Source organism: Megascapheus bottae, chromosome 2 (genome assembly GCF_031878675.1).
Source record: "Megascapheus bottae isolate mThoBot1 chromosome 2, mThoBot2.hap1, whole genome shotgun sequence".
Taxonomy (NCBI): domain Eukaryota; kingdom Metazoa; phylum Chordata; class Mammalia; order Rodentia; family Geomyidae; genus Megascapheus; species Megascapheus bottae.
The window spans coordinates 52705985-52720400 of NC_143510.1; the positions used below are offsets into that span (position 1 = coordinate 52705985).

The 14416-nt window shown below is 48.0% G+C and overlaps 2 protein-coding genes and 1 non-coding gene across 4 annotated transcripts in view; all 3 read left to right on the top strand.

The window, feature by feature from the left end:
* Positions 1-5950, top strand: part of Ikzf4 (IKAROS family zinc finger 4) — a 36629-nt gene extending 30679 nt beyond the window's left edge. For both annotated transcript variants that reach the window (XM_090327162.1, XM_090327157.1), the window contains one exon: positions 2167-5950. In XM_090327162.1, the coding sequence (XP_090183288.1) occupies positions 2167-2930 (764 nt within the window). In that variant the 3' untranslated portion in view covers positions 2931-5950. The remainder of the gene's footprint in view (positions 1-2166) is intronic.
* A 2664-nt stretch (positions 5951-8614) lies between these two features.
* On the top strand, positions 8615-10891 carry Rps26 (ribosomal protein S26). The gene is made up of 4 exons (XM_090327166.1): positions 8615-8716; positions 8906-9083; positions 10194-10324; positions 10784-10891. Exons 1-4 carry the CDS (start codon positions 8714-8716, stop codon positions 10817-10819), a joined length of 348 nt encoding a protein of 115 aa, XP_090183292.1. The 5' UTR covers positions 8615-8713; the 3' UTR covers positions 10820-10891.
* LOC150067042 (small nucleolar RNA SNORA42/SNORA80 family) lies at positions 9632-9764 on the top strand. The gene has a single exon (XR_016534652.1). It is a non-coding gene; the product is annotated as a small nucleolar RNA SNORA42/SNORA80 family (small nucleolar RNA).
* Positions 10892-14416: the final 3525 nt, after the last annotated feature.

The window sequence follows — 14416 nt, forward strand, 5'->3', positions numbered from 1 at the left end:
CAGGTGTGCGCCACTGGCGCCTGGCGCTCTCAGTTTTTTAGAACATCAGGAGCTTTAGGGAGTCAGAAAGGTAGTACTGAAGATGAGTAAGGAGTGCCAGACACCAGCACTGGTGGTTCATGTCTGTAATCCTGACTACTGAGGAGGCTGAGAACTGAGGTTCACTAGCCCAGGAAGACAAATCCATGAGACTCCAATCTCCAATTAATCACTACCAAGCGGGAAGTGAAACCGTACTTCATGTGATAGAGCCCACCCTTGAGTAAACAAAATGCTCAGGGAGCCAGACACCGGTGGCTCATGTCTGTGATCCTAGCTACTCAAGAGGCTGAGCCCTGAGGTTTGCAGTTCAAAGCCAGCCCAGGCAGAAAAGTCTCTTTATACCCTTTCCTCCTCCCCTTTTATTTTTTGCCATTCCTGGGGCTTGAACTCAGGGCCTGGGCACTGGCCCTGAGCCTCTTTTGCTCAAGGCTAGCACTCTACCACTTGAGTCACAGTGCCACTTTTGGCTTTTTCTATTTATGTAATACTAAGGAATCAAACCCAAGGCTTTATACATACTAGGAAAGTACTCTACCACTAAATCACATTTCCAGGCCCCATAAGATTCTTATCTCCAATTAACCACTCAAAAACCAGAAGTAGTGCTATGGCTCAAGTGGTGGAGCACTGGCCTTGAGCACAAAGAGGCTCAGAGAAAGCATTTCAGGCCCTGATTTCAAGTCCCACAACCAACAACAACAAAAAGTGCTCAGGGACAGCACCCAGAGCCTAAGTTCAAATCCTAGGACAGGTACCAAAAGAAAAGAAAAGAAAAGAGGGCTGGGAGTTTGGCCTAGTGGTTAAAGTGCTTGTCCAGCATTCATGAAGACCCGGGTTCGATTCTTTGGTACCGCATACATAGAAAAAAGCCAGAAGTGGGGCTGAGGCTCAAGTGGTAGAGCTCTAGCCTTGAGAAAATCCAAGGACAGTGCTCAGGCCCTGAGCTCAAGCCCAAGACTGGCAAAAAAAAAAAAAAAAAAAAGAAAAGAAAAGAGGTTCAAATAGCTAGGGAAGACAAATCTAAGAGACATTTCTCTCCAGTTAACCAGCGAAAAGCAACAAATAGAGCTGTGACTCGGTGGTAGAGCACCAGTCTTGAGCAAAAACAGCAGGAGGCCCTCAGTTAAAGGCAGGATGGAGTGAGAATGAAGACTGAATTCCTTACTAAGATGACAGCCTGCAATCAGGGAACAACACCCTCCCTCCGGATCTGACTTCAGAGTTAATAAGTGAAGTGTAAAGAATCTGACCTGGGGGTGGGGGGACAACAAAACTTGTTGGGGGGAGGGAAATGGGGACAAAAACATGAGAAGGGGTATCAATGTTTGTGAAGTAATGTACCTTCTATCTGGCAAATATCAATGTAACCCTTCTATTAATTACAATGAAATAATAATAATAATAAAAAGAGAGGGCCGGGAGTTTGGCCTAGTGGTAGAGTGCCTAGCATACACAAAGACCCGGGTTTGATTCCTCAGTACCACATACATAGAAAAAGCCAGAAGTGGTGCTGTGGCTCAGGGTAGAACACTAGACTTGAGGAAAGCCCGAGGACAGTGCTCAGGCCCTGAGCTCAAGCCCAAGACTGGCCAAAAAAAAAAAAAAAAAGAATCTGACCTCAGGGTTAATAAGTGAGGTATAAGCCTATTGCTGGTAGCTCACACCTATAATCCTAGCTACTCTGAGGCTGAGATCTGAAATCTGAGGATTGTGGTTCAAAGCCAGCCCTGGCAGGAAAAAAAAAAACCCTGAGACTTTTATCTTCAATAAACTAGTCAAAAACCAGAAGTAATGTTGTGGCTTCAGTGGTAGTGCTAACCTTGAGCAAAAAAAAGGTCAAGGAAAGGACAGAGCCTGCGCCCAGAGTTCAAGCCCCAGGACCTGCAAAAGTAAAATAAGATAAAAGCTAAGTGTAATAAATGATGTTACCAGGGGGTAGAGATGTAATTCAGGAATAATGTGTGAGCTTAGCATGCCCAAGGCCCTGGGTTTGAGCCCCAAAGTGATGATGGTGTTGATAATGATACGTCCAGTTCCCTGGATAAGAGGACAAAGAAGCCATCCTGACCAGAATTCAGGAATTCTCCCATCCTAGCCGTGCTGAGACCTTCTTCCTCTTGACAGGTGAGAAGCAGATGCGCTTCAGCCTCTCAGACCTCCCCTACGATGTGAACTCGGGTGGCTATGAAAAGGATGTGGAATTGGTGGCACACCACGGCCTGGAACCCGGCTTCGGTGGTTCCCTGGCCTTCGTGGGCACAGAGCACCTGCGCCCCCTTCGCCTTCCCCCCGCCAACTGCATCTCAGAACTCACGCCTGTCATCAGCTCCGTCTACACTCAGATGCAGCCCCTCCCCGGTCGGCTGGAGCTGCCGGGGTCCCGCGAAGCAGGCGAGGGGCCGGATGACCTGGGTGATGGAGGTCCCCTCCTCTACCGGGCCCGCGGCCCCCTGGCCGACCCTGGGGCATCCCCCAGCAATGGCTGCCAGGACTCCACGGACACGGAGAGCAACCACGAAGACCGGGTTGGGGGGGTGGTCTCCCTGCCTCAGGGTCCCCCGCAGCCCCAGCCACCTCCCACCCTAGTGGTGGGCCGGCACAGTCCTGCCTATGCCAAAGAGGACCCCAAGCCACAGGAGGGGTTATTGCGGGGCGCCCCCGGCCCCTCCAAGGAAGTGCTTCGGGTGGTGGGTGAGAGCGGCGAGCCCGTGAAAGCCTTCAAGTGTGAACACTGCCGCATCCTCTTCCTGGACCACGTCATGTTCACCATCCACATGGGCTGCCACGGATTCAGAGACCCTTTCGAGTGCAACATCTGCGGCTACCACAGCCAGGACCGCTACGAGTTCTCCTCCCACATCGTCCGCGGGGAGCACAAGGTGGGCTAGCGACCTCTCCCCTGTCCCCGGCCCCTCCGGGTGTCTAGCGCTGTCCCCACGACCCCCCCCCACACACACCGGTTCTCTCCTACGCTGACCGATTTAAGCATTGTGATAAAATAGGTCTTTTGCTTTTGTTTCCCCCTTTTCCTAAACTCCTCTCACCCAGCACATTTGCTGAGTTATTTATTAAGGATCTTTCATTTGCCTTTAAAATATATATATATATATACATATATACGTAATATACGTATGGTAGTTTCTTGCCGCTCCTTTACCCCTTCCTGCCCACAGCTCCCTTCTACTCTAGGCTCTAGGCCTGATCTTTTTTTTTTTTGCTTGTTTCTTGTGGATCTAGCATCCTCCAACAGCCCCAGGGGTTGAAGCTCCTCTTTATCCTAAGAGACTCTGAGCTTCTGGCTTTAATCCTCACTTTTTAACTTCTCTGATTCTTCACTTCTGATGCTCATACCTCCCAAATGGCCCTACCTTAGCTCTGTGGCATTATATCTCCTCTCTGGGACCCTTTTACCTGGTACTCCATACCTCTCGTGCCCTCTCACTTTAGGCAGCTTGCACTATTCTTGAATGAATGACTTATCTCCTCATTTGGAAGTCAGAGGGGCAGAAGCAATTCTCCCCAGGCACTGTGGATGGAGGATGTGACCTCCCCCCTGGGAATCTGAGCTCCCCAAAGCCTACATTCAGGATCTCTCTCCAGGATGTGATTATAGGTCTTCCCCCTCCCGACCCATACCTCAACACCACTCTAGTCTCCAGCCTGCCGCCACCCTCCATGGTGGCTTTCTCTCTTTGGAGTGCTCCCCCAGTTCATCTTCTGTGGGGCCAAGGGGAGGTCTGGAAGCCCCCTGGCTCTGACACACTGGGAGCCACGGTGCCTAGCTGGGAACCAGGGCATGGAAAAGGGCTGGGTCAAAATCTCTTGTCCCCCTTTCCAACTTCTTCACTCTAGTGACCTTCCTGCATTCTCAGGGACTCCTTCAGTCCCCATCCTATGAGAAAGTGGTAGGTCACTGCCCAGGATTCTCAAGCCTTCAGTCGTGCTGCCTTCTTCCTCTCCCTTCCAGCAGGATCCATTCACCCTCTCATTCCCAGGCTCCTGGACCCTGTTTCATCAGTAGCCAGGAGAACAAAGGGTGTCTTTTTTCTCTCTTCTAATTTTTCAGTGTAACCAAAAATATTCCCAGGATGAGCAATGGCATATGTCTCTCACCTATTCCACCCTTGTTTCAACAAGAATGCGATGGGCTCAACTAAGGGAGGGAGGATGTCATCCACTGCCCTTCCAACACTCTGCCTCCAGTCACAGGGCAGGGAGCGCCCCTCCCTGGTGGCTGCAGAGACCCCTAGATATATTTGGATAATCAAGGATTCAGGAGAAGGGGCAGAAGGAAGTACAGCTCCACTGCAAGTAGAGATGTCTCTCTCTACAAAGACTTCCTAGCAAGGCCACAGCCATCACACTCTCTGCTTCCTTGAGATTCAAACCAAAGGCTGTTTTTCTATGTTTAATGAAAAGGAAAAAAAAAAAAAAAAAAGGAAAAACCAAATACAGCACCTCACAAGTTATAACCCTTGGTCCTTTTCTCTTCTTTTCCCTTCCATCTTTCTTTTTATGTGTCCTTTCCTTTTAGCTCTTTTGCCTATCCTTTATTTTCTCACTCCCTTTCAGGGATATTTGGGGGAAACAGTAAAGGGTGGGCTAAGGATCAGACCCTGGGATTGGGGCTCTTAAGGGTTCTGGGAAGAGTCTACCTGTATCATAGAAGAGGAAAAAAAAATTCTTCTCTTCCTTCTGCCTCCTCTCCACCCTGCCCCCCCGTGTTCTGGTTTCCCCAGGAAACCAAATTCCCCAGGATTGGCAAAGAGAGGCCTTGTGGGAGGATTTTTCCTCCTTGACAACATGGCAATAAACAGGTGTTGCCAAGGGCAGATTGGGAGGCAGCTAGAGAGAGTGGTCTTTAGAAGAGGGAAGGGTCTCCTCCCCCGTGTACCAGCTCTTCCTTTAGGAGGGCAGCAGAATGAGGTTAATATCCGGGTTTCTTCTGAACTCTTTTGATCATGGAGTCTCTTCCTACTAGACCTGCCCCTCCCATTTCTTCTGTGTCTGCCACAGAAGAGTCCCCTGGGAGGTAGCAGAACCTCTGAGCACCCATCCCCTCTTCTAGTTAGCCTTGGCACCTATAACCTCCTAAAACATGAAGGACTGTGCTCTGAGGCTAAACTCTGTGCCCCTGAGAGCAGAGACCAGAAGGGTGAGATCAGGTGCTAGGGAGAGGAGAGGTGGGGATCCGGTCTCTCTCCAGACCACCACTGCACTTTAACCAGGGTCTTAGGTACAAAATCCTACTTCTCAGAGCCTTCTAGCTCTGGAACCTCAAGCATCCTCATGCTCTCTCCCAGCCCCTTTTACATAAAAAAAAAAAAGTTAAAAAAAACAACACACACACACACACCCTGAAACCCACATGGAGAAAAGAGGTGTTTCCTTTTATATTGCTATTCAAAATCATCACTACAAACAAATGAGAAAAAAGAATTTCTAAACACTTTTCCAGTCCTTTGTTTTTTGTGTCAGTGTCCAAGCTGCGGGTGGAATTTTTGTAATACTTCTGGCAGCTTCTTTCCATGTGTACATAATATATATACATATATATTTTTAATCAGAAATTATGAACAAAAACATAAATTAAAAAAAAAACAAGCAAGTGCAATACCACTTTTCTCCCCACTCCCAGGGTTTCCTTTGTGGCCTGTTTGGTGTCTTTTTTGACCTGTTTACCTCCTCTCTTCTTCTGGTTCTTCTCTTCCCATCCAGTCCCTTCTTTTTTAAAGAGTTTTTCTCCTCTCTCAAGAGGAGTAAAGCTAGCTTTTGAGACTTATTGCAAAGCATTTTGTATATGTAATATATTGTAAGTAAATATTTGTGTAACGGAGATATACTACTGTAAGTTTTGTACTGTACTGGCTGAAGGTCTGTTATAAATAAACATGAGTAATTTAACACCCCTGGTTGTTCTTGTAGACTTCCTTTACCTTGCATTCAACTGGGAGGGAGGGCGACTTCTTGAAGCATATTGTACCAATCAATGTAGGAGATGTACAAGTCTACATTGACAGGAAACAGGCATTAGTGCTCAAGTTGTTGCTTCAGAACAGAAGACCTATGTAGAATGGAAACAAAGGAGATTTGCTGTCAGGAATACCATCAGAATGGGAGATAAAACCTGAATTCCTTTATACTCCCTCCACCCCCCACCCCCCAACCCGCCTGCCTGGGGCACTGTCTGGGAGCCTTTGAGCTCAAGGCTAGCTCTCTACCACTTGAGCCACAGCACCACTCCAGTTTTTCAGTGGTTAATTGGAGATAAGATTTTCCCAGGGACTTTCTGCCCAGAATGGCTTCAAATCCTAATCCTCAGATCTCAGCCTCCTGAGTAGTTAGGATTACAGGCATGAGCCACCAGCCGCTGGCCCTGTCTTACCTAGCGATCTTGTCCAATACGTGTCAGTCACTACACTGACTATATGTAAAACACATTGTGCTGAACACAGTGGCTCATGCCTGTAATCCTAGGTACTCAGGAGGCTGAGATCTGAGGATCACGGTTCAAAGTCATCCTGGGCACTGAAGTCTGTGAGACTCCAATTAACCACAAGAAACACAGAAGTGGCACTGTGGCTCAAGGGGTAGGGTGGTAACCTTGCTCTGAAGAGCTCAAGGACAACGCCAGGCCCAAAGTTCAAGCCCTATAACCAACAAAAACAATAAACCCATTATATTCTGGAGGTATGACTCAAATAGTACAGTGCTTACCTAGCCACCAGGCCCTGAGGTCAAACACTAGGACTGCCAAAACCCAAATAACCCTATAAGCCAGGTACCAATGGCTCACATCCGTAATCCTCGCTACTCAGGAGGCTGAGATCTAAGGAGCACAGTTCAAGGCCAGCCTGGACAAGAAAGTCCATGAGACTTTTCCTTTTGTGTCCCCCAGCTGTGTGGCCTGAACTCAGGACCTGAGCCTCTACCACTTGAGCCATAGCACCAAGTTGTTTTTGTTTTTTGTTTTTGAGTAGTTTATTGGAGAGAAGAGTCTCTTGGGATTTTTCTGCCAGAGCTAGCTTCCAACTTCCTCGGATCTCAGCCTCATGAGTAGCTAGGATTATAGGCTTGAGCCACCAGTGCCCAGCTCCTGGAAACTTTTATCTCCAAGTAACCAGTAGAAAACCAGAAGTGATGCTGTGGCTCCAAGTGGTAGAGAGCTAACCTTAAGCAGAAATGCTCAGAGAGGGCTGGGAGTGTAGCCTAGGGGTAGAGAGCTCACCTAGCACACATGAAGCCCTGGGTTCAATTCCTTGGTACCACATACACAGAAAAAGCTGAAAGTGGAGCCATGGCTCAAGTGGCAGAGCACTAGCGTTGAGCAAAAAAAAGTGTCCAAGGACAGGGCCCAGGCCTTGATCAAGCCCCATAACTGGCAAAAAGAAAAGCTCAGGGACAACCCTCAGGCCCTGAGTTCAGGCACCAGGACTGAAGAGAGAGGAAGGAAGAGGGAAAGAGGGGGGTTGGGGAGAAAATGAATATAGTTGCTTTGACTTCAAATTAAAAGTTAGAAAATAGATTTTATGGGCCGGGAGTTTGGCTTAGTGGTTAAAGTGCTTGCCTAGCATGCATGAAGACCCGGGTTTGATTCCTTGGTACCACATACATAGAAAAAAGCCAGAAGTGGTGCTGAGGCTCAAGTGGTAGAGCTCTAGCCTTGAGAAAGTCCAAGGACAGTGCTCAGGCCCTGAGCTCAAGCCCAGGACTGGCAAGAAAAAAAAAAAGAAAGAAAATAGATTTTATGAACGTTTAATGAGGATTTCCATTTAATCCAACTAGGGTCTGAGTGGTAGAAGGCTCCTTTGCCACCCTAATGTGGAGACAACAAAGTGATTGGCTCAAACCTTCCTGCTGGCTTTTAAAGGGCAGAAATAAAGGGGCAAATGGGGGTTATTTATAAGAAAGTGTTACCGGGAGGTTCATATTTGTAATCCTAGCTACTCAGGAGGCCAAGATGTGAGGATCACAGTTCAAATCCAGCCCAGAAATGTAAGTCCTTGAGACTTCCTTTCCCTCCTTCTCCCTGTCTCTCTCCCTCTCTCTCTTTCTTCTTTCAACTCAGGGTCTGAGCACTGTCTCTGAGTTTCTTTTGCTCAAGGTTACCACTCTAGCCACGAGAGCCTGGCTACACAAGATGTTTGTTTACACTCAGTCTTTCCTACACTTAGTCTAATGGAAGTGAAGCTAGGGCTCGCACCGTGGTGTGGCGCCCCCTTTGGTCTTTGCTCCCGAGCCGGGGTTCTTTGGGCTTTATACTACAACTCCCAGGATGCAGCTCTTCTACACTGCGGACTAACACCAGACAATTTCCACAACCGGTATCTTGTTAACCGGAAGCTATAAGGCTAGAATTACTTCCGGGGTAGTGCGTCCGACGTCGTAAGAGACAAATCTAATCTTCTTCCGCCAACAGGTTAAATAGTTCCACCCGCCCTTTTCCCTCTCCCCCCCCTCCACAAATAAATAATCTCTAGGGATTTAATTTCCACCCTACGCTTTAGCAGGAACGCAAACTAAAACCAGGAGCTTTTGAGTGCAGTTGTGTGCTACGTCTTAGGGTAGTGACTCGCCTTCTAAGGATTCTTCCGGTGCTGGCGTAGGGATCTTGGGTATATAAGAGGCCCAGGGCGGGAGGCGGGTTCTCTCTCTGGCCCTCGCTCCCAAGATGGTGAGTTCGCTCGCGTGGTCGGCGTGAGGTCCGGGCGAAAACTAGGAGCGGATGATGTAGGGATGTGAGAACTCGGGGGTGCGGGGGGACGCGGGGGGAGATGTGCATATCGCCCTGGGGTTTTGGTGGGCTCTTCCCTGGGCCTGCCGGCGGGCTGGGGAATGAAGATAAAACGCTTCTCTCGTGCAGACGAAGAAGAGGAGGAACAACGGCCGGGCCAAAAAGGGCCGCGGGCACGTGCAGCCTATTCGCTGTACGAACTGCGCCCGGTGCGTGCCCAAGGACAAGGCCATTAAGAAGTTCGTCATTCGGAACATAGTCGAGGCCGCGGCTGTCAGGGACATTTCCGAAGCGAGTGTCTTCGACGGTGAGCGGAGTGGGTGGGTCCCGGTGCTCCCCGCGCTGCCCACTTGGGCTCTCACTGGGCGCTGCGGAAGGCGCGCGGGCAGTTCCCGTGTGCTGGCTGAAAGAGCAGCGCGGGTTGCTCTCTCGGGCCATTTTGAGCACTGGGCAGGGGCGTTTTGTAGATGTTTTGTTTTGACTGGTTGCCACAGCCATTCAGGTGTGAGTCCAGACGAGACGTGATTCCAGAAACGGTTCCTGGACGTAGCCTCTGGCTAACGAAACTAAGATGTGGTGATGTCTTAAGAACCCAGTGTTTACCGAGTTTTGCCTAATGCAATTCCCAGTGCCGCAAAATGGGTGTGTGCGTGGGAGAATGGCTTTTAAATTGTTTAAGCATCAGGAAGGTGTTTGAGAGTGGGTGCTATACAGCTGTCAAAAGTTGGAGATTGGGCTGGGATGTAGCTCAGTGGCCAAGCACTTGCCTAGCAAGTGCAACGTCCTGGGTTCGATCCCCAGATTCAAAAAAGAAAAGACCCCCCCAAAAATACAAAAACAAAGCAGTTGGAGGTTGCATGGGTTGGATTTATGGTAGGCCCGTCCTCATGGGTCTTTCATAGTGTCCCATGCCAGAGCAAACTGTGGCCCCGAACCATTGCCTGGCCTCCATCTGTGGGCTACTGGCACTGAATGGGGTTGCACAGAGGATATATATTTTTTTCGTACTGGAGGTTGGATTCAGAGCTTCAAGTCTAGCCACATCCCTGTTTCTATTATTCCTTCAGCTGAGCTGTTCTATGTGCTTTTGATTTTTTTTTCGTCGCTCAAGGGATTTAAACGCTGGGCCTGAGCACTGTCCCCAACCTCTTCCGCTCAAGGCTACCACCCTACCGCTGGAACCACAGCCCTACTTCCCATTTTCTAGTGGTTAATTGGAGATAAGAGGATTCAGGTTCTTTCATTCTAGGACTGGCTTTAAACCTCAATCCTCATCTCACCCTCCTCAGTAGCTAGGAAGAATTGCAGGCATGAGCCGCTACATGTAGGAAATGACTTAGATCTGTCTGAATGAATGGAAATTAATGCAGGTTAGTTGATATAACAGCTAATGCTATTCTTTAAAATGTTTTATCAGCTTATGTGCTTCCCAAGCTCTACGTAAAGCTCCATTACTGTGTGAGTTGTGCCATTCACAGCAAGGTGGTCAGGAACCGATCTCGTGAAGCCCGTAAAGACCGAACACCCCCGCCCCGATTTAGACCTGCTGTGAGTATAACTTGGACATAATACTGCCAGGGGGTGGGTGATGATTTGGTGTCATTCTACTTGGGCCTTGATCCTCAATCTCAGCCTCCTGAGTAGCTAGGATTACAGGAGTGAGCTATGGTGCCCGCCAGCCAGCTTTTATACTACCATTAATGGTGGGAGGGTTTTGTTTTGTGTTTTTGCTGGTCGTGGGGCTTGAACTCCAGCGCAATGTCCCTGAGCCATAACCTTGAGCCAAGCCCCACTTCCTGTTTTTTCTGGAGGTTAATTGGAGATGGGTCTTGGGTACTTTTGTGCCAGAGCTGGCTCTCAGCCTCCTGAGTAGCTAGGATTACAGGCATGAGCTACCTACTGTGCCAGGCTAAGAAAGGGGTTTTAGATTCATACAGGTCAAACCTAGGGCTTCATACATGCTGTGCAAAGTCTCCACAACCGGATTTTCACTTTTTTCCGTTTTAGGGTGCTGCTCCCCGACCTCCACCAAAACCCATGTAAGGAGCTGATACTAAAGGACTGAAGAAAAGCTGTCTTTTGGGGAAAAATAAATACAATGGAAATTATACTTTATATGTTGTGTTGAGTGTTTATGTCAGATAAAGGTTTTGTGTGCCTCATACCACGTGTTGAGTCCTTGGGCTTTTTCAAGGCTAGTGCTTTACCACTTGAGCCACAGCACTACTTCTGGTTTTTTCTGTGTAAATGCTACCAAGGAATGGAATCTAGGGCTTCGTGCGTGCTGGGTGAGTGTAGTCTACCACCTGGCCCTGTCTCTCTTGTTATGTGGTGGTACTGAGGAGCCCAGGGCTTCGTGCATGCTTAGGGACACTAAGCCTCGTGCCCAGCCCTGCCATAGCCTTTTTGTGGAGGGAAGAATTAATCACTTAGATTCTCCACACTCCCAGTGCTTATTTCTGTTGGATGTGGGGCTTGGAAGTCAGAGGCCTGGACCTTCCTGCCCAGGTTGGCCTTGGCCTCCTGAGTAGCTAGGATTACAGGCCTGCCTTAGTCAACAGCCCTTGGCTGAGAACATGAAGTATATCCATAGCCACTTAATGCCAAGAGCCATTTGCAAGCCAATCCATACAAACTCAGGCAGCCATGGAGAACCAGAAACCTGAATGTGGAACTGTGGCTCAAACTAATAGAGCACTAGACTAACCTTGAGCAAAGAACGTAGCTCTTTTGTGGTGATAATGTGGGGCTTGAACACTCAGGCTGGACCTTGTCCTTTTTTTCACTTAAGGTTAGCAATCTGCCGTTTGAACTATAGCTCTACTTCCAGCCTTTTCTGTATATGTGGTACTTTTTTTTTTTTCCTAGTCCTGGGGCTTGAACTCTGGGCCTGAACACTGTTCTTGGATTTTGCCCTCAAGGCTACCACTTTGCCACTTGAGCCACAGCACCATTTCTGGCTTTTTCTATGTAGTACTGAGGAATTGAACATGGGTCTTTGTGCATGCTAGGTAAGCACTCTAAAACTAGGCCAAACTCCCTGTCTGTCTCTTTTGTAGATATAATAGGGTTTTAAGCCAGAGACTTATACTTCACCTACTTGTTTATGGCTGCAGCTCTATCACTTGAGCCACATCTCCAGTCAAACATTTTTTTGGTTAACTGGTGATAGTTTCACAGACTATTGTGTCTAAGCTGAACTACTACACCTGTCCAGTGAGTTGAAGTCATATAGGGTAAGCTGAAAAAAAAAATTAGGGGGAGGAGGGTGAGGCTGGCTCAAGTGGTAGAGCACACTATTCAATGAATAAAAGTTCTGGTCTCAGGCCTAGAAAACAAATCTGTCTGGGGGGCCAGGACTTTGGCCCAGTGGTAGAGTGCTTGCCTCGCATGCACGAAGACCTAGTTTCAATTCCTCAGTACCATATACACAGAAAAAGCTGGAAGTAGTGCTGTGGCTCAAGTGGTAGAGTTCTGTCCTTGAGAAAACCCAAGGACAGTGCTCAGGCCCTAGTTCAAGCCCCACGACTGGCAAAAATTTTTTTTTTTTTTTCAAAAAAATAGTTTAGTGGCTGGGAGTTTGGCCTAGTGGTAGAGTGCTTGCCTAGTATGCCACAATGACCCAGGTTCGATTACCACATATATAGAAAAAAGCTGGAAGTGGAGAGCTCTAGCTTTGAGAAACTCCAAGGACAGTGCTCAGGCCCTGAGCTGAAGCCCAGGACTGGCAAAAAAAAATAGTTGGTTTTAACTGGGATCATATTGAGTGCCTAGATCAGTTTGGAGAAATTCTGACATTTAAAAAATGTTGACTTTGGGGACTGGGAGTTTGGCCTAGTGGTAGTAAGAATGCTTGCCTAGCTTGCATGAAGACCTGTGTTTGATTCCTCGGTACCACATACATAGAAAAAGTTGGAAGTGGTGCTGTGGCTCAAGTGGCAGAGTGCTAGCCTTGAGAAAAGCCCAAGAACAGTGCTCAGGCAGAAGAGTGCTCAGGCCCTGAGTTCAAGTCCCATGACTAGCAAAAAAATAAAAATGTTGACTTTGGGCCAGGAGTTTGGCCTAGTGGAGGAGTGCTTGCCTAGCATGCATGAAGACCCAGGTTCAATTCCTAGGTACCACATACGTAGAAAAGCCAGAAATGGAGGCTGGGAGTTTGGCCTAGTGGTAGAATGCTTGCCTGGCATGCACGAAGACCTGAGTTTGATTCATCAGTACCATATATATAGAAAAAAGCTGAAAGTGGTGGTATGGCTCAAGTGGCAGAGCTCTGGCCTTGAGAAAGCCCAAGGATAGTGTTCAGTCACTGAATTCAAGGCCCAGGACTGGTAAGAAAAAAAAAATTGTTGACTTTCCATCCATAAACAAGGTAGATGTATTCTAATTAGCTCCAACTGAGTACTATAGACAGGGTATTATATAAGATGATATCTGTTTTTATAGTTTTTTTGTTGTTGTTTTGCCAGTCCTGGGCTTGAGCTCAGGGCCTTGGACTTTCTCAAGGATAGAGCTCTACCACTTGAGCCTTAGCACCACTTCCAGCTTTTTTCTATATACATGGTACCGAGGAATCGAACCCAGGTCTTCACGCATGCTAGGCAAGCACTCTACCACTAGGTCAAACTGCCAGCCCTGCTTTTCATAGTTCTGAAGGCTAATAAGTTCAGTATGGAGGGACTAGCAGCTGGCAAGGACTTCTTGTTTTGTAAGGAAACAGCAACTGCACGGTGGGGAATCCAAAAGCAGAATAGAAGAAACCCAAGCCAGGTGTGGTGGCCTAGGGGTAGGGTGGTAGCCTTGAGCTGAAGAGCTCAGGGACAGCACCCAGGTCAGTTCAAGGCATGTGACCCACAAAAAAGAAAGAGAGAAAACCAGCACTGCAGTAGAAGCACCATCCCACCAGGGGGCAGTGAGCAGCCTGACCCAATCCCATCTTACAGACACCAGATGGCAACATGGTTGCACTGAAATTAAATTTAAGCCATTAAGTTTTCAAACCATAGCAATCATTGCACTTTCTGGGGTCTTTAAGTTCTCTCAGTAACATTTTCATGAAAAAATGAACTATGAACATTTACTCAGAGTCAAACTAACCAGAGACTTCAGGATTAGAAAAAGAATGAGGCAGGGGCTGGGAGTGTAGCCTAGGGATAGAGTGCCCTAGTGGTACAGTGCTTGCCTAGCATGCACGAAGACCCTGGTTCAATTCCTCGGTACCACATATGTAGCAAAAAGCCAGAAGTGGTGCTGTGGCTCAAGTGGTAGAGTCCTAGCCTTGAGAAAATCCAGGGACCGTGCTCAGGCCCTGAGCCCAAGCCCAGGACTGGCAAAAAAAAAAAAAAAGAAAAGAAAAGAAAAGAAAAAGAATGAGGCAGTAAAGTCCATAAGACTTATCTCCAATTAACCACCAGAAAACCAGAAGTGGCACTATGGTTCAAAGGGTAGGTTGGTATCCTTGAGCTGAAGAGCTCAGGGACAATGCCTAGGTGCAAAGTTGAAGCCCCATGACTGGCAAAAAAAAAAAAGAAAGAAAGAAAGAAAGAAAGGAGAAAAAGATGGAATCGATCACCAAATGACAGGAGCTTAGAGTCAAGATTGTTGGGGTGGGGCTGGGAGTTTGACCTGGTGGCAGAGAGGTTG